The following is an 18,383-nucleotide window of genomic DNA, read 5'->3' as shown; positions in this document are numbered from 1 at the left end:
TTTTTTTTTGCAATTACAACAGTTTTAGTTTGCTTTTAATTATACTCTTTGTTTCTTTGTTTCCTTTTTTTTTTTTTTTTTTTTTTTGGTCAGGTCATCTGTCTGGGATGCTGCATTTTAATAAATTCATTAATTTGTGCAAATGCATGAATCGTTTTATGGACTGTTATTTATCCTGGCTTCCTATCTGTCTTTATGCAAAGAAATAGCATTTACATCTCTTTGATATTATTTGCTCTTTTCTGATGTAGCAATTAGTTATAAGAAAACACTTTAATTTTGCTCAAGGACATGTATATGAGAAACACAGATTTAATAACTATGATGGTGTAAGCATTTTCAGATGGTAGCTTCATAGCAATGTTTTACTTTGAGACAATAACTCCAGACAGACTCAAATTAAGTGATTACTGAAAAAAAAAAAAAAAAATCTTCCTTGCCTCTCTTGGAAAGTGGAGATCAGAGAAGCCACCAAGAAGTGGCTGTGAACCTTAGATGAACCTGTTTTTCCCTATGGCTCCAATAATTTAAGCCTTTTGCATAAAGTGCCTCTGACTTCCCTGAGCACAGAGCAAGGGTCAGAGTTGTGCTGTAAACCCTCCACTCCCTGTCTTTTTTCTGGGACTGCTGGACTGGGAGGACTTGGAAGGACTTTTCAGCCTGTTTTCCTGTGTAAGTGGAGCTTAGGGGATTTCAGTGTCGGTTTTCAGTCTGTGATTCAAACTGAATGCCATATTTGATTTTCCTCCCCATGCCCAGAAAAGTTTTTGATCGGGGTGAATCCTCTGAGGCATGCATAGTCAATCCTGTGGCCTCCAGTAATTCTACAGAAAAACAGAAGAGTGAAGGGGATTTTACAGCCAAACAAATATTTACCTCTTTTATATTAATGTTAGAATTTCATGGCCAGACTTCTACATAACCTATGCAACCTATAAATTGCATTAGGTGTGCAGTATCACAGTGAATTGAAGAAAAATACTTTTTTGAGTGTTAAGATTACCATGAAACAAAATTATGTACAGTTAAAGAAATACCTTGGTCAGAATTATGCAGAAAACTGTAAACCCTTCATTCTGACCAAAATATTTGCAAAATACTCTAAGTACAGTTAGAGCTATTAGCATTTTTAAGGGACAAAATTAGGTTTGAAGGCTGCAAAAACCACATGATTTATATTCTTTCTTCCTATTTCCTACTGATTTATTAAATTATTGGTAATATCTAGCTTTATTGAACTTCTTAAATAGAATTTTAGTGATTAACTGAAAAATTCCGTCAATATTTTATCTTCAGCAAAAAATCAATATATTTATTCTGAACCTCAATAAATTTTTCTATATGGTAACCATTTTTCCAGCTGTGAGGGATGCTACAATACAGGAAATAACTTTATTAGTTGTGTTTAAATATTGGCTAAATATCTAATATGGTATCAGATCTGGTGAAATTTGCATCTGTTTATTCTTATTGTAATATTTTTAGTGTAGATACAGACAGGTATATAAGCAGACAAAATCAATTATGTATGTGGACTGGACATTTTTTAAACTATTTTTTGGAGAGACTGATGTGCACTAGAAGACTCCTTTTTAGTAGCAAAACTCTCTTTTCACTTGGAATTTTTTAGGGGTTAAATTGAAGGTTTTTACCCATGCAAGTTTGTTCTTGGAATGTACCATTCTTTTGTAATTTTATTACAAAATACGGTATTTCAAGTTACCTAAGATGATATTGTCATTTAAAAATTAATTTGAAATCAGGAGATCATTCAAAACAAAATTTAATGCTGATTGAAACTATGTCCCATCATAGAAATTCAATGTTAAATGTAAATGTAGAGATTTGTGAATAAAAACAAGGGAACTCCACAAAATTCCCTAAACAGAACTGTCACAGCAGGGCATCCCTGAACTGGGTAATAATTAGCCTTGACTCCATGATTCACAGAAGGCTGATCAATCGCTTTATTATATATATCATTATTAGGAAACCCCTCGCTTTTCTAGACAGTTACAACATACCTGGACTTGATTGGTCCTCCAATCCAAACACCATCACCACTGGCCAGTTAAGAAACCACCCTTTGGTGAAAAAATCTCCATAACACTTTCCACATGTTCACAACAATATGTGCAGCAAGTAAAGATAAGAATTGTTTATCATTCTTTTCTCTGATCTTCTCACAGCCTTTCTCTCTGTGGCCAGAGAGCTGCTGCCACATGGAACTACTGGTTTTGTAGAACATATTGGTTTTCCTATGTGTAGCCCCCTGCCAAAAAAAAAAAAAAAAAATTAGAATGCAGTGATCAAGTTTGTTTTCTAATTATAACACTTTTACAAACTGCATTAATGCTTTATTACAATACCAGAGTTAATATAGCTTAGCAATAATATAGCATTGGTAGATATTCCTCATTCTCAGATGATCATATGGATAGTGACTGGATGTCATAATAGTGAGCTGTAACTGGCAGTACGTTAATTCTTTTTGTCTTCTCTAAACATGGAGAAGACTTAATTACATATTGTCTACAATTAAATACTGAAGTTATAAAATCATAGAACATCCTTAGTTGGAAGTAGAAGGGAGTCCCACTCTTGGCTCTGCACAGGACAGCCCCACAAATCACATCCTGTACTTGGGAAGGTTTTCTGAATGTTTCTTGAGCTCTCTCAGGCCGGTGCTGTGACCGCTGCCCTGGGGAGCCTGTGCCAGTGCCCAGCCACTGTCTGAGTGAAGAACCTTTTCCTAATATCCAGCTTACACCCCTCCTGGCACAATTTAAGGCCATTCCCTTGGGTCCTGTCACTGTCACCACAGAGCAGAGATCAGTGCCTGCCCCTCCTGTTCCCCTCACAAAGCTGTAACTGCAGTGAGGTCTCCCTTCACTCTCCTCCAGGCTGAACACAACAAGGGACCTCAGCCTCTCCTCACACAGCTTCCCCTCCAGACCCTTCAGCATCCTCATTGCCCTCCTTTGGATGCTCTTTAATAATTTAAGGTCTGTTTTATATATTGTGGTGCCCAAAACTGCCCCCAGGGTGTGGGCTACACCAGTATAGAACAGGACAATCACCACTCTATTTTTAAAAACTTTTTGCAGACATTAGTTTGCAGACATTATACATTATCCATAGAAAGCAAAAAGGATTGGGATTTTTACCTAAGTATAACTCTTTCATGTGTGTTGGGGTCTCTAGCTGTCAGAGTGACCCTGAGATAAGTTCAAAAGTCTCTTTTCCCAGCCGGGTGCTTGAAGAAAGAGTCAGGGCTCTTCATTCCTCGGTCTCAGGGTTGTTTATTGTTCCTTATCTATAAAATTCTTTCTCCTGTCCTGCCAAGATCCACTCAGCAAGACAGTCTGAGGCACTCTGTGTTATGTCTTTATACTAAATACTACATATACAATGTTTACAATTACTTCCCAATACCTATCGCTCATATTAGACAGTGAGCTTCTACTCGAAACCAATCTAAAAGTGCCAACATCACAGCAGAAGATGGAGACCAAGAAGAAGAAGGAGAAAGGCAGGACATGCCCAGATCCCTCATCTTGCCCCCTAAACCCCCATTCTAAAAACCCCAAAATCTTCTTTTTCATCCTGTGATAAATTCACTATCATTCTACTTAATTTGTCACGGCTTGCAGATCTTCATCTAAGGTTGGTAACTTGCTCCACGGCTCATAATCAGAACCACAGGCCTTTTGGGCTCTGTGCCAGGGTCTCTGAGACCCCTGGCAGGGGTCTTGGCTGCTCAGGACAGCCAGAGGGATGTCCTGGGTCCTGAAACATGTGCAGTGTTACTTGACAGAAGTACAAGGGATGTTTTCCCCAAAACCATTTTGCTGGAATCTAGTTCAGAGTAGTACCAAGTCCCCTCACTGTCTATCACTCAGGGGAGCTGAGCATGTTAAAAAACTTATAACTTCACACTTCTGCTTCCTTAATTTCGATGGGTCAGTAAACTACCTATAACCCCTATTAAATATTTCAGTAAAGGAAAAAAACCTAAGGCTTGAGGTATTTTTGTTTCTGTTTGTAACAAGTCTATGAAATAGTGACATCTTCAGAAAGAGAAGTAACATTTCCTGAATTGCTTGTTTCCTGGGTCCTCATCTTTAGCCTGGAATTCCTCTGTTTCAGCACATATTTCTCTGAGATTTGATACAGTTATTTCTATTTCAATATAATCTCTGGTTGAAGATGTGAGAAGAGCTGAATTGAAATTAATTGTTGCCCAGCAGAGAATACCTAATGCCTCCAAAAGTTTATTTTTATTTCTAACTCTTGATGTTTTAAAACAGTCTGGTTCTCTTCTCCTAAAAGATTAGGATGTAGGGGGCATGTGTTTCACTGAAAGTAAACTTTATTAGAAAACATATTGATTTGTATTTTGAAACTGTGGGGCTGTTCTGAGAAAAATGTTGAATATGCAATGAACATCAGTTCCTGAAAGTCTTACTATGTTTATACTATGAACTACTTTGAAGCAAGCTGATGAATTTAGTAATCAGAAACGAAATTATGGGAATATGTAAATCAGATATCCCTTGAGTAGCAGCACTGGCATGCTTAGGAAAGCATTTGAATTAATAAAAGATCAGACCCCAATGCTATAATTATGCTCTGAAGAAGGAACAAGATGGATTCGTAGGCTAAGATACTGAAGAAAATGAAGCATAGCAGAGATCAAGAAACACCCCAGTGGTATTTGGAGGGAGTAAAGCCTGTCTACTCAAATTAATATGACTCAGTTGGGACAGAAACCCTCTTCTCAGCACTACAAGAGCTAAAGCTGCAGCTCTTAGGAATCTAGAGCTGATGGAGATATGAAAGGCAGGGGAAGGTCCAGCAAGATCAAAACAGAGGAAGAATGAGGATGATGTGGTAGCTGATTACAGATGGTTGATTTGTCATCTGTTCCTTGCCACTGACATTCTCCCACAGGTTGGTCTTGCTCAGAGGCTTGAGGCAAATGCTGCCTTAATGGAGATAGGAGGAGGAGAAACAGCAGGTAGACAACTAATTCTGGCTGTCAGAATCCTCTGATAAATGATTTTCTAGGGTTTTTTGGGTCTATCTTAAGTTCAGGACAATTGAGCTTATGCTGTGTAATCCTTCCAGCACAGGGCAGGGAAATAACTTTGTTGTGGTAATTAGATTTCTTCGTTTTCTTCTTGAAAATCGAGTGTTTCTGCTGGCTAGGTTTATTTTGTTCTGGTTTTAACCTAGCTGAAATCTCAGGAAATATTTTAGTTTTGTCTCCCTTATCTCACTGAACCAATACCCATGGTTTGTTCCTGTTGCTGTATTGCAAGGCCATAATGCAATGATGTATAACAGGTAAATTGTTAAGTGGAGCTGTCCATGGTAGCCACTTCCGCTTTACTGGCTTTGCAGTTGATGCTCCTGTACAGAAGCACTTGCAAGCCTAAACTGATTCATCCCCTTGCTTACCACAGTAATTTTCCACAACTGGGAAGCCACTTTTGTAGTCTTCACATTTCTTAGGATGCATTTATTCCTTTATAACTTTCTATAATTGCAGCCAAGCCAGTGTACACTGACTACTAGTCCAAATATTTTTGCCATTCTTTTCTTACAAAAGGGCAGAATAATATTAATAGTAGGTTTTTCTATTTTTGTCTGGGATATGACTAATTTCTAAGTTTTTACAGAATAAAAAGTATCCAGAAAAGTTTCTTGTATCTGTCAAAAATAAAAATTTTGAATAATAATGAAGAACAAACACATGAAGAATTTCTGAATGAAAAAATGTATGTATCATTTTAATCTGCTTTAAAATAAAGTGTAAAAGATATGGATGAGAATTCCAACAGAGAGGGTTGTACAAATATATTTTTTTACAGCTATAAAAATATATATTATTCAAATACTTGAAGGGGGAGATATCTGCAGTAGAAAGAGGGAATATGTACATCTTAAATATAATGTTTGTAAAGTAAACAGGATGCTGAGGCACATGTGTTTATTCTAGTGCTGCTGAGTTAATGAATAGAGATAACACTTTCCAGGTATAGATTCCATAGGAAAGCAAATTGAAATTTTCTAGGTTTTGATTCACAGAAGGCATATAGGAAATAACTTTGGTTATGTAAGGGTCAGGATAGTTCTGTAAGAATCAGGAAAATCTGTGAAATCATAAAGGTGTTGTAACTATCTGTTTTTAATTTAAAAGAAGAAAAATAAGTTTCTTTAAATATGACAGAAAAAATTAAGAACTAAGTTCCCATTGAGTTGGATTAAAATTGCTTATTTAGCTAAAAATGTGGTTGGGGTATTAAGATAAATTCATTAGTATTGCTGATAAACATGGTATCAAATTATGCCATATTGTATTCTGTGTAGAGGTAAATTAAAAAGTTGTTTGGCTGAGTATTGTCTTCATATTTTGATGCTACATCAGTATGGAAATTAATATATTACTGTGACATTCAGTGGTGTGTGCTGCAAAATCAGTGTGTAGGTTTTTGGACTCAGAGTTGAATTTTATGTGTTTAACCTGAAGCATTATAGTTAGCATGCAGTCGCAGTAGAGTTTTTGAGGAAAAAAAAATCTCTTTTTCTCCCTGAAGTATTTCTAAATCAGTTCTAAAATTAAATTGAATTAATATACTAATAAAAAGCAACTGTGTCATTTTGGCTAGAAACACAAAATAGACCTCTGGTCATGCACGTTACAATTCAATACCAAAATGACTTTCATCACAATTTTGTGTCGCATTAGAAAGAGACAAGAAATATGAATTTAAAGGAATATGGCTCATTTTTACAATTACATGTCACTGGGAAAAAATGAGAAAGTGATTTTTTTTAATTATTATTAATCTGGTGTATATCTTTATAAAGCCACAAGGATTTTGTATGATTGCAAACCATCAGCATCTGAAGACAATGCTATTTATCTATATAGTTTTTAAGATTATTAAATTGCCAAGGTCAGCTCTCAGCTGAACTATTAGTATACAATTTTTTTTCATTGCTTCTAAGCCACAGAGTGTTTTTGTGGTGACTTGACCCTGCTGGGTACTAGTTAGCTGCTCCCCAGGTGCATGGAGGGGGGCGGTGGCAGGGGAAATACCACAAAAGGCTCATGGGTCAAGTACAGGGGGAGATCACTCACCAGTTGCCATCTTAGGCAAAACAGACCCAGCTTGAGGAAATAATGGTATTTATCTCCAATTAAATCAGAGCAGGACAATGAGAAGCAAACCTTAATCTTAAAACACCTTCCCTCCACACACTTCCTAGGATTTTCTGCACTCATGAGCTCTCTAAATCTCCACCTCAAGTGATACAAGTGGATGGGGAATTGAGGCTCTGATTAGTGCATCACATTTTGTCTCTGCTGCTCCTTCCTCCTCAGAGGGAGGACTTTTCACAGTCTTTCCCTGCCCCAGGACAGGGACATTCCCTCAGAGTGCAGCTTGGGAACAGATGGCTCCAGCATGGAGACACAGGTGCTGCCAGCCAGCCATCTCCAGCATGGACTTCCCACCAGCCTATTTTTTTGGGCATCTCCTGCTCTGGAGTGGATCCTCCAAGGGCTGCAGGGGCACAGCTGCCTCATCATGGTCTGCACCACAGGCTGCAGGGGAACCTCAGCTCTGGCACTTGGAGCAGTTCCTGCTCCTCCTCCTGCACTGCAGGAGTCTGCAGGGCTCTCACATATTCTCAGTCCTCCCTCTCACTTCAATTACACAGGATTTCATTCCCCTTCTTAACCATATTACCCCAGAGGCTCTCCCAGTGGTGGCTCAGCCTTGGCCAGCATCAGGTCCATCCTGGAGGTGAACTGGAAATTAATTTGGAATTATATTTGATAGCAGCACAGGGAGCAGCAGCAAGAATCTGGAATTACTGTAGCAACCTGGGATGTGAAGTTACTAAGCCAGAGTAGATTATTGCTTTTTAAAGGCCAGCAGGATAGACTAAAGAAATTGTGTAGGAAAAATAATGAAGCTTCCATTTTTATGACTTGTCTTCTGAAGGACAGATTTCTCCCTTTCTAGAGACAAAAGGCACAGCCAAAGGATAAAGTCTGGAAGAGATAAAAATTTTCAAATAAATCTGGAACTCTTGCTGATTTAGAAGTTTTGGCAGAGTATAAGAAGTTTTATACCTCCATTTATTTTGTTAAAATATACAATTGTGGAGTAGCATTGTACCCAACTTTCTTTATCTATACTATCAGTCATGGATAATATAAAATCCATCCAGGGAAATACTGGCCCTCATGTCTTCCTAAATGTACAGCACCAAACCGTAGAAAAAAAGAAGTAATACAGAAAGCAGAATAGAATAATAATTTCCTAAGGCTCTCCAACAAAGCAATTTGCATACCAAATCAAGCAAAATGTTTCTATGCTTTATAAGCTTTAGATAAACTGCAGCTTAAGCCATAAATAATTCTATTTATAATTTTTTTGCAAAGTGAGAATGAAATCTCCTTTTAATTTTACAGTATTTATTGTTTGTTCAGAAAACAGATCTGCAGTAATTTTCTTTTGGTTTCTCATGTACAGCTGATAACTAAATCAGTAATACAGAGAACATAAACTCTGGTCTGCTTTATAGGGAGAATCTGTCCAGAGCCTACTGTCACCTCTTTCAAATACTTTTCCAAATACTGTTCTTGAACAGAGTTGGTATTAATATTCAAGCCATTATAATTCCTATAATTTATGTTAAGAAGAAAACATTTTTCTTTAAATTATTATCAACTCCATAGCAAACGACTATTTTTCACTTTTCCATCTCCATCAACTGTCCTGAATTTCCATAATTCAGAAAATAGTAACACAATAACCAACATAATGCACTCCAAGCAAGAAACATTTCCTAGCTGTTTGTCACAAAACGGTTAGGAAGCATCATGTACTCTTTGTTGATTGCCTTAATCCTAACAAAGTGCCAGTAATGTGTTTCCAGATTAAATCACTAGGGTTTAACTGCCTAGAAAATTAATTTCTTCCTTATTTCTAATAGAATATTGAACAGAGGTACATACCCTTAATGGGTAAATTCATTCTGGTAACCAAATGCTAGCAAATTGTTTTGGGGATAGTTTTCCACCAGATGTTTCCACAGTTCTTTGATTTATATTGTTGCATCTGAGTAGACACTCTTATGTCAACCTTATGGTTTTATGTGATTTAAAGCAGAGGAGAAATTTATGTAAATGATTGAAGATTAGAACATAAATGTTGAATAATGTTGAATTTAGGACTACAGTTTTATCAAGTGGTGCATAGTACCTTTAAGTACTTTTGGATCTGTACCTCACACTGCAGGAAGGAGAGGCAATACATTTTTTTCCCCTTAAATCATTTTGTGACCATGAATTTTTTCTGACAGAAATTAGCTTGTTTGTGGTATTTTTTTCATGTTGCTCCTTGACTTTTCTATAACAATAAATTATTTTTAAGTACATTTGTTAACCTTAGATACTAATGTAAGTTGTGAAAAGCATCTTTGTAGTAATAACTCTGGGATGAGCATGTGAAAATATGGTTTTGAGTAAAAGAGTTAAAGAAATTTTGTTCTCTTCATAAAAAAATACCTTTTAAAAAATGTCAGTGTCTTGGTGGGAGGTTGTGCTTTGTGCAGTATCCATTACCAACAAAAGTCTTTTACTTGAGTTGTGGAATCCAGGAGAACTTTATCAGCACACGTGTTTCTGTTAATTCATGTTAAAAGTGCTAAATGCTTAGAGTACTTGAAAAAAAAAAAACATCTCAGATAGAGTTCTTTATGGTGATCTGAAATGCAGATGGCCAGAAGGCTCCTCTCATGTTCTGGTGGAAGTTCACACTTCTCCTTCCTACACATCCTGTTCCCATTCCAGCAATAGGGATCTCAAGTTCTAAGACCACTCCTGCCATTGAGCTAGCTATTTTCTTTTTTACTTTGTTACATAATATGTCAGAGGGAAAATGAGAAAATTCCTTTGTTTAACTTTGTGTCAATTGAAATAAGTGTGAATATCATGTAGTGGTTGCTCTTTGGTGTTTGTGTATGCTGGGGGAGAGCAAACCTAATTTAAGATGCTGTGAGTATAGGAAATAAGCTCAGAGTACTTGAGTGAGCTTTCACTTATCATTTCTCTTTGTAGTAATTTACTGACTGGTTGTTGTTTCTGTCATTTAGAGAAGTGGATTCATAGATAACAAGTAATTTCTACAAATTTTGTTTCTAAAACCTCCAGAGTTCCAGAAGTAGAATTTCCCATCTCTGTTCTTGCTTTGATCTCCTATTCCAAATGAATGGACCTCTGCATACGAGTAGAAACTTTGTTCTGAGTTATTTTTTCAGTAAGTGGTATGGGTCTTAATTTCACAAGTTCTCAAGTGCCTTGCTGGAAATAAGCCAATTAATCTAATATATTTTTTTCTCAAACTATACTTTGTTATGATTTACCCATGTAATGCTCCCTACTGTGCAATGCAAAGGCTCTAGTGTGTGAAATACAGTGAATATGTGCAGAAACTAGATACTTATTTTGAGTTTGGCATTACCAAAATGGAAATAGGTAGTGGAAAGACCAAATCAGACTTTCAGGAGTAGACAATATTTGCATTTAGACAAATAACCTAGCTCTTGCAGCTATTTTTTTTTTCTAACAGTGAAATCATGTATCTGAAAATAATAGTCAAAAGTTGGGCTAGGTATTATCATATTAATGTGCATCTCAGAAAGAAAAGAAGATCTTATATCTCTTATATCTCAAAGTAAGAGGCTTTTATGTGTCTATTTCTCTTAGAAAATCTTGCAGTTTCTGCTACAAAGGTACCTTAAAAACCTTCCACATTGTAAAGGAAAAGCAAAGTGTTCTGGGACACTGCGGGGCAGCAGGGTGCTTAGCAACATGACTGGACTGTCACATAGCTTGTAAGGATCCTGCAGAAAAATATTTCTCATCCTATCAAAATATAATAAAACAGGATGCAGATTACTGCCACATTATGCTCACCACAGCTACTTACTCTGAAATTGTGGGGCTTCAAAATAGTTTGGGAAAAAACCCCCAACACATCAGCAGAACAGTTTTGTACTGAGAGGAATCTAAAGAATAATTTGAGGATGGGTTGTGTGTGTCCTGTGACAATCTAAAAGAAATTGTGGTAAAACCAAACAGAAAGTACAGTAAAAATAAGCTAAATCTCAACAGTACAAACCTCTGTTCAGGTACAGCCCCTTGCCCAGGGCTGTGGGCAAACACCACAGCAACCTGCTGACATTGACCCTTGTGCCCCAGGCTCTGCTGGTGTTGGTGTTCAAGCTGTCCCTGTAAAATTTGTGCTGAGACAGAGAGTTCAACTGACTCAATGCAATTTAATGAATTAGTAGCTGGCAACTGAGTTTGATCATGTTAGAGCAAGTAAACTTCCAGAGTGGTTCATTTTGTGAACTTCAACCATAACCTCATGACCAAAGGTATATATTAAAAAAAGCATAAGGAGTAGTTATGTTCATCTTTTACATTCCTGGAAAGTTGTATCCTGCCAATTTCAGCTGTTTCATGGTCAAATTTTATTTAATGTTAATATGCAGGTTTGCTGATTTACTCTGCAATTTATGCTGTGTATTTAGAAAGCAAACACATAATTTTGTTCTGGAGTATGATATACTGAAGTATTTTGTTTCCTCTAGAAAAACTAGCTTCAGCATTTTACTTGAAAGCCTTTGTATAGAGAAAGGATTCAGACACAGTTCCTGAAGTGAAAATCTGTCATAAGTATGAATATCACAGTGTAGATTGCTGATGTTATTTCAGTTTCTGCTTATTTTAGCAGTAATCTGTTGAAAATTATTTTACACTTTTATGTTTATATATTCTGAGGAATTCAAAGAATAAATACTCATGCTCTACTGATGACTAAAAATATGAAAATATTGATTATTTATAGATAGGAACTTGATTCAACAGGCATACAGTGTTACAATCTAAGCTACAGATTCAAAATTCTGTTTTTTTTAAACAAAAAATAAGGTAGCTACAGGAATTCTGCAGGAAAAAGTATTTTATTTTATCATAAAAGATGGAGAAAAATGTATCCCAATGCATTTAGTAAAACTTAAGGATGGCCCATATTGGTTATCTTTCAGTAGTTTTTAATTCAGTGTGTAAGTAGAAACACTGCAATACCTTTTCTTAGAACTGTAATTTCCCCACATTCTGCTTAAAAAAAACCCAAAAACCAAAAAACCTGAACCAACCAACAAACTCCGAACCAAACCTCAAAAACAACAGCAACAACAACAACAAAATCAACTTCCTCCCCTCAAAAAAGTCCCAAAGCAAAACCAAAAACCAAACAATCAAAACCAAGCAAAAAAACCACATGAGTGTTTGGCTTCTCACAATTGGAGGAAAAGGTTTTCTTTAATGGAATCAGAAGTTTTACAGTCTCTGCTTTCCTGACTTTGTTTTTTTGAGTTTATAGCTAATAGGAATTTTGCACATCTTGTAGTTTAAATCTTACAATGTTTTGTAGATTCTTATATGTGATATTTACTTTTGGGTGTGTAGAAGTACATTTGTTCAAAACTGTTACCTATTAATTGATGTGCAGAGTATTACTATAATGCTCTCTAGTAGACAGCAATACAGGGAGGGATAAAAGGCTTCAGAGATGCACTGAAAGGTATTTGCTACAAAGTAATGAGGCGTTCTTATGTCTACTCATCTTGGATTTTTCATTTGAAATTCAGAGGAGAGCAAAAACTTTCACCTCTTTCCATCCTTCCAGTATGTGATGAAGCATTTTTTTTCATATTTAACTTCCTTATGAAGATGTGAATGTGTTGGGTATTTTGCAGGAGCTTCAGGATGGCATTGGGCAGCAGCAAACTGTTGTCAAAACACTGAATGCAGCTGGTGAAGAGATTATTGAGCAGTCATCAAAGGCAGATGCCAAGGTGCTGAAGGAACAACTGGAAAGTGTGAATAACCGGTGGAAGGAGATCTGTAGACAGCTGGTAGAGAAAAAAAAGAGGTATGTTAAAAGAGGGTAAAAATATTGTGAAATTATTTTTAGTTGTTTTAGATTTGATTCTGGCTTGAAATTTCAAAGGACCTCTCAAGATCTAGAGTTTTCACATATAAAAGGAATTATCAGTAATTGAATTTTGCTTCCTATAAATTGTTTAATTATTTTCTACTTACTCCTGTCAGTGACCACCACCCCCTTCTAAACTCCATATTTTTATCTTTTAACTCCTAATGTTTAAAAGACCTAAACAAGCATCCACAATTGCTCAATTTTAAGTAGAACAATACAGAATTTACCACTGGTTTATAATCTTTCTGTTTGATTGTCACTAAAGCACATCTCTGTAATACTAATGATACCTTGGTTAATTTAAAAAGATAATCCTAATCTATTTCATCTATAAAAATCAATGCCATTTACATCTACATTTCAAAGGCTGGATTTTAAAAAATAGATTTATCAATTTAATATTATTTATGATTACTTTTAGATAAATTTTTTTTTCTCATGAAGGCACAGAAGGTTAGAGTGTTTGAGTTACAGATAATACAAAAATAGCTTTACACCTTTAAAAAGAGAATTTCCAATGTAAAAAAATGTTCCTGTTAAGATAGGTTTTATTAAAGAGCATGTTCTTAACCTACATGCTAAGTCTAACTGGATATGCCATTCTGCTTTAAAATACTCTTTTCAGAGCCACTGGGGCAAAAAAAGCTGTGAAAATGTTTACCATCATCAAAAGGGGAGTGTCCTGGAGGGTTATTACTGAGCCTAATCATGATTAAAATTTCACTTGGAACATGTTGTCAGTTGTTGGAACAGGCTGACCAGGGAAGTCATTGAGTCACCATAGAATCACAGAATGGCTGAGTTTGGAAGGGAATTTAAAGTTCATTGAGCTACAACCCCTCTGGCATAGGCAGTGAAACCTCTACTAGATCAGGTTTCTCAGAGCCTCATCCAGCCTGGCTTTGAAAACTTCCAGTGGTTTGAACTCCACAATCTCTCTGGACAAACCTGTATTGGTGCCTCATAACACAGAAGCAAATAATTTCTTCTTAATATCTAATCGAAACACTCTTTTGTCTTAAGGCAATTCTCCTCACTACATCCCCCTGTGAAAAGTCTCTTTTCAGCCTTCCTGTAGTTCCCCTTTAGGTACTGGAAGGTGCTATAAGGTTTCCCAGTGGTATTTAGAAGACATGTAGATGTGTCACTTGGGGACATGGTTTGGGGATGGGAGTACTGGCTTGATATTTAGACTCAATCATCCTGAAGGTCTTTTCCAACCTAAGTGATTCTGTGTTAAAAGAAGGAGATGCAACAAATAATCCACAGCAGTCAGAACCTTTAATAATTATTTCTGCTGCATTTCCAGGTGTTGATGGTACTGTTATTTGTTACACAAGGGAGTCCCTGGCCTTTATTTGTCACATAAAAAGATGTTCTTTTGTACATTGGAAACTCATCTGTGTTTCCAAGCATTAACTTGTTATGTAAGTGCAAACACTTAAAAAATAATAACACATCATTTTAACAGCCCTGTAATCTGCTTTGGCAACACAGAAGAAAGAGATTTGTGGTTGAGCTTTGTCTGAGGATATAAAATATATTCCTCTTCTGGTTAAGATTGTCATTGTTCATCCCTTCATATATCGATAGAAATGTCTAACTGAATGTTCTTTTGGCTCAATGCAGTCTTAGAATATTACATGGAATTTCTTGGCACATTCTGCATTTTAAGGAAGCCTAGGATTTGTTAAGTAGGAATAATCCAGTTATGTTCCCTAGATGAAGGTTCTTAAATAAACACTTGCACATGTATTCCTCCTTTTGTTCTGTTTAGTATGTTGACTTATTGGTTTGTTTTTCTCTAGAATGACAGCTTGTGGTTCTCTTCTCTCCTCTCCTCTCCTCTCCTCTCCTCTCCTCTCCTCTCCTCTCCTCTCCTCTCCTCTCCTCTCCTCTCCTCTCCTCTCCTCTCCTCTCCTCTCCTCTCCTCTCCTCTCCTCTCCTCTCCTCTCCTCTCCTCTCCTCTCCTCTCCTCTCCTCTCCTCTCCTCTCCTCTCCTCTCCTCTCCTCTCCTCTCCTCTCCTCTCCTCTCCTCTCCTCTCCTCTCCTCTCCTTTTTTTCCTCTTCTCATCCCCCTTCTCTCTCTTCCTCTCCTTCTCTTTTTTTTTTTTCACTCCTCTTTAGTGGAATTTCAATGGATAGAAACCTAGTTGAAAGGAAAATTTGGTGTGTTCTAAGTAGGTCTCAATTATTGATGAACCTGGGCATGAAAAGACCACAGGCTTATCAGCTGCACAGTCTTTATATAACCATGGAGACATGGGATTTGCATAACTCTTGTGCTTTGACATCTTTTAGTTTTTCATTATTTGTCCTAATTTGCTTTTGGTGCAGTCAGATTCTCTCTTTTTAAGACTTGAAACCCATGTCACCCAAAATGCTTATCTTATCCCCAAGATCAAAGCATGAGGCAAACAAAAGTTAAAGGAAGTGGCCTCTACTCACAGTTCAAAGAGCTAATGTAGTTATGGCATTGTCCAATGCATATGTTGGTACTATGTCAAATTTCTTTAAATACATTAGTAGAATATAAATTACAAAAAATATGGGTCAATTAACATATTTGAGTTCTCTTTTTCAGAACAGCTTTAATGGACTATTGAAAATCAAAACCACTGTAAAGTCAGAATGCTTATATTGTGCTTCACATAAGTTTTAATAGTCCTTTTTTTTTGTCTATGTTTCCTAAAAATTAAATTTTCATAGTTGAAATAATGTTATTAAAGTCAATTTTGAGAATGAGAAAATCGGAGGAACATTTTATAACCATATTGAATGAAGGTGATACTGAAGGGAGAGCAGACCTGGTAGAGCACATCTTCATATAATAATTTCAAAGAAAAATAAAATAACATTTAGAACCTTCTGCAAACCAGAAAAGAAAACTGACTCTAATAATAATAATTTTAATAGGTTTCAGTTTTTATTCTTTGTAGTTAGTACATTATGCTCTGCTTTAAAGTTAATTCTCAGTAGCTCAGAGTAGTGATCGACTGAAATTTTATTTCCTATTACAATTTTTGGTCAGCAGATCTCAAGATAAAATGGCAAGAAATTAGCAATTGAATGGATTCCAGAAATGAAATCTGTTAGTGATTTCAGATTCAAGTGTAATGCTGCTAAGCATTATTTGGCAAGGAAACTTTATATATTGTAAGCTCTGTTTTTGCTGTTTTCTTACCCAAATGAAAGAAATTGATTTTGATAATTCTGCAGAGTTTTACATATGTTTTGAACTTTTATGTGGCACATTGACAGTCCCTTCTAGATGTATTTTTTAAACTGAATTCAAAGATCAGTGGGGGCTGTGGGGAGGAGGGAAGCAATTACAGGAGTAACAGAAAGTGATACAGATATTTTTAGAAGGTGCATGAATGTGAGAAATTTGTTGGAGACATGAGGTGTTGGGTGACATTTCCAAGAATGCTGATGACATTATGCCTCAGGTAGTCAATGGCTGAGTTGATAGTGGGAACTCCTAAACTGAGCAGATGGGCAACAAGTGGCAGATGATCTCAATCAGAGACAAATGTGAGGCAAGGAATATTTCAGACAAACAGACTATCCCATACTTAAATGATGCTGAGCTTTTTACAACTCCAGAAAGTGATCCTGACCTTATTGCTGAAAGTATTTCCAGGCACAGAGTGGGGTGGCAGCAAAAGAAAAAGCCATAGTGTTTTAGGTTGCATCAGTGTTTTAGGTTGCATATCACAACTCAGTCCTATACAATTCTTAACCTAGTGTCCATGGATCCTGGGAGAGTATGAGGTGAATGGAGTAAAGAGAACGGCCCATCTTCTGTGTTCTCCTTATCCACCATCCCCTGTTCCCAGTGCTGATGGCTGTCTGTTTGGGCTTTTCTGAAACACTCGGGTATTTCTCATGTTCTGGTGCATTGATGATGTTTTGGGGAAAAGAGGACAAATTCTACAAAATTGCTTTGTCAGTTTTCCTGAGGTTGTCCTATTTATTTATAATTCTATCACTGCATTCATAAAGAGCCTGTAAATTCAAAATATTTCCTGTAACCACCATGACCCCAAGGTTTCAAGCTGACTTGAAAAGGAATGATTTAAACAGGATATAATTCAAAAAGTTTCACCATGTTAATTCAGTTTTCATAAATAATTTGTAATAAATAATTAACTACCTGAATAATAAGAACTGTAAACCATCTCAAAACCATGATATTCTGTAAATTGCTGAAACTGATCATTGGTTCACTAGATACTAATATTAATCTCAGTGATGGACTGGCAGTTTTAATGAATAAGAATTATTTGGACTACAAAAGGTCAACTTAATTAAAAACAGACAAGAAAACAAACTAAATCTCAAAACAATTTGAGGAACTTATACTGCTCTTTAGTAAAAAGGAGCTGTTTTCAGTTTTAAAAGGTCAAATGCTGATCCCAGGCAAAGCAGACTTAAAATTGACTTTGAATCTCCTTCCTTTGGTACTGAAGATCAAGAGGTTATGCTTGAGTTATGTTTGTGTAGGATGTTATCTTCCACTTGCCTTTATCTAAGAGTTTCAAAGCTGTAGAAGTTTGAATTCAGTGTTTAAAGTTTCTGTATCTCGCAGTCTAATCCATCCCGCTAAGAATTAGATGAGAATTTAATTTTAGCACATCTAGTCATTTTATCTTACTGAAAACTTTGAAACAGACCGGGCAGTTGAATAAAGTGGAACTTGATTGAAAGTCTGATACACTGGTAGTTAGCAAATTGGGAATTTAATTGAGTTTTTGTTAACATTTTTCTACAAAAGACATGATTTTGGAAAAGTAGGAGTTTGTACTCTAGTACAGCATGACTCTGAAATGGAGACTTTGGAGACCACAGGAAGTCACAAAGTCCCTTTGAACAGATGCTACTAAGCCCAGACAAAAGCGGGGAAATACAAAGTGTCTGTCTCTCCCTCTTCATACTCCAGCAGTCATTTTGAATACTGAATCTTCTAAACTGCACCAACAGAAACTTACTCTGCCTTTTCATCCCCTGAGACACATCAGGCCACAGCACGCTGTGTCTGCTCTGAGACATGCCCCTGGGACATCTGAGTTCTGGATGATTTAGGGACGTGGTGGTTTGCCATCAGGGCCACAGTGCTCAGCAAGCCCCAGGGCTGTGGCTGCAGCTTGGTGCTGCTCTGTCTGGAACATGTGGGCCAGGCAGGGATAGCCAAGGGAATGTGCATAGGAGGAGAAGCAACATCTCACATGGGAGCTTGAGAAGGGGATGACTCATAAATGAGGCTCTGGAAAGACTTGTAACAGTAATGCT

At 36.6% G+C, this 18,383-nt stretch overlaps 1 protein-coding gene across 7 annotated transcripts in view; it reads left to right on the top strand.

The window, feature by feature from the left end:
- The window catches only part of DMD (dystrophin), a 979,946-nt gene that overhangs the window by 574,101 nt on the left and 387,462 nt on the right, over positions 1–18,383 (top strand). For all 7 annotated transcript variants that reach the window (XM_059839939.1, XM_059839938.1, XM_059839941.1 and 4 more), the window contains one exon: positions 12,850–13,025. In XM_059839939.1, the coding sequence (XP_059695922.1) occupies positions 12,850–13,025 (176 nt within the window). The remainder of the gene's footprint in view (positions 1–12,849; positions 13,026–18,383) is intronic.

The sequence above is a fragment of the Haemorhous mexicanus genome, chromosome 2 (assembly GCF_027477595.1).
Source record: "Haemorhous mexicanus isolate bHaeMex1 chromosome 2, bHaeMex1.pri, whole genome shotgun sequence".
NCBI lineage: Eukaryota > Metazoa > Chordata > Aves > Passeriformes > Fringillidae > Haemorhous > Haemorhous mexicanus.
This window is presented reverse-complemented; position numbering and strand designations above follow the sequence as displayed.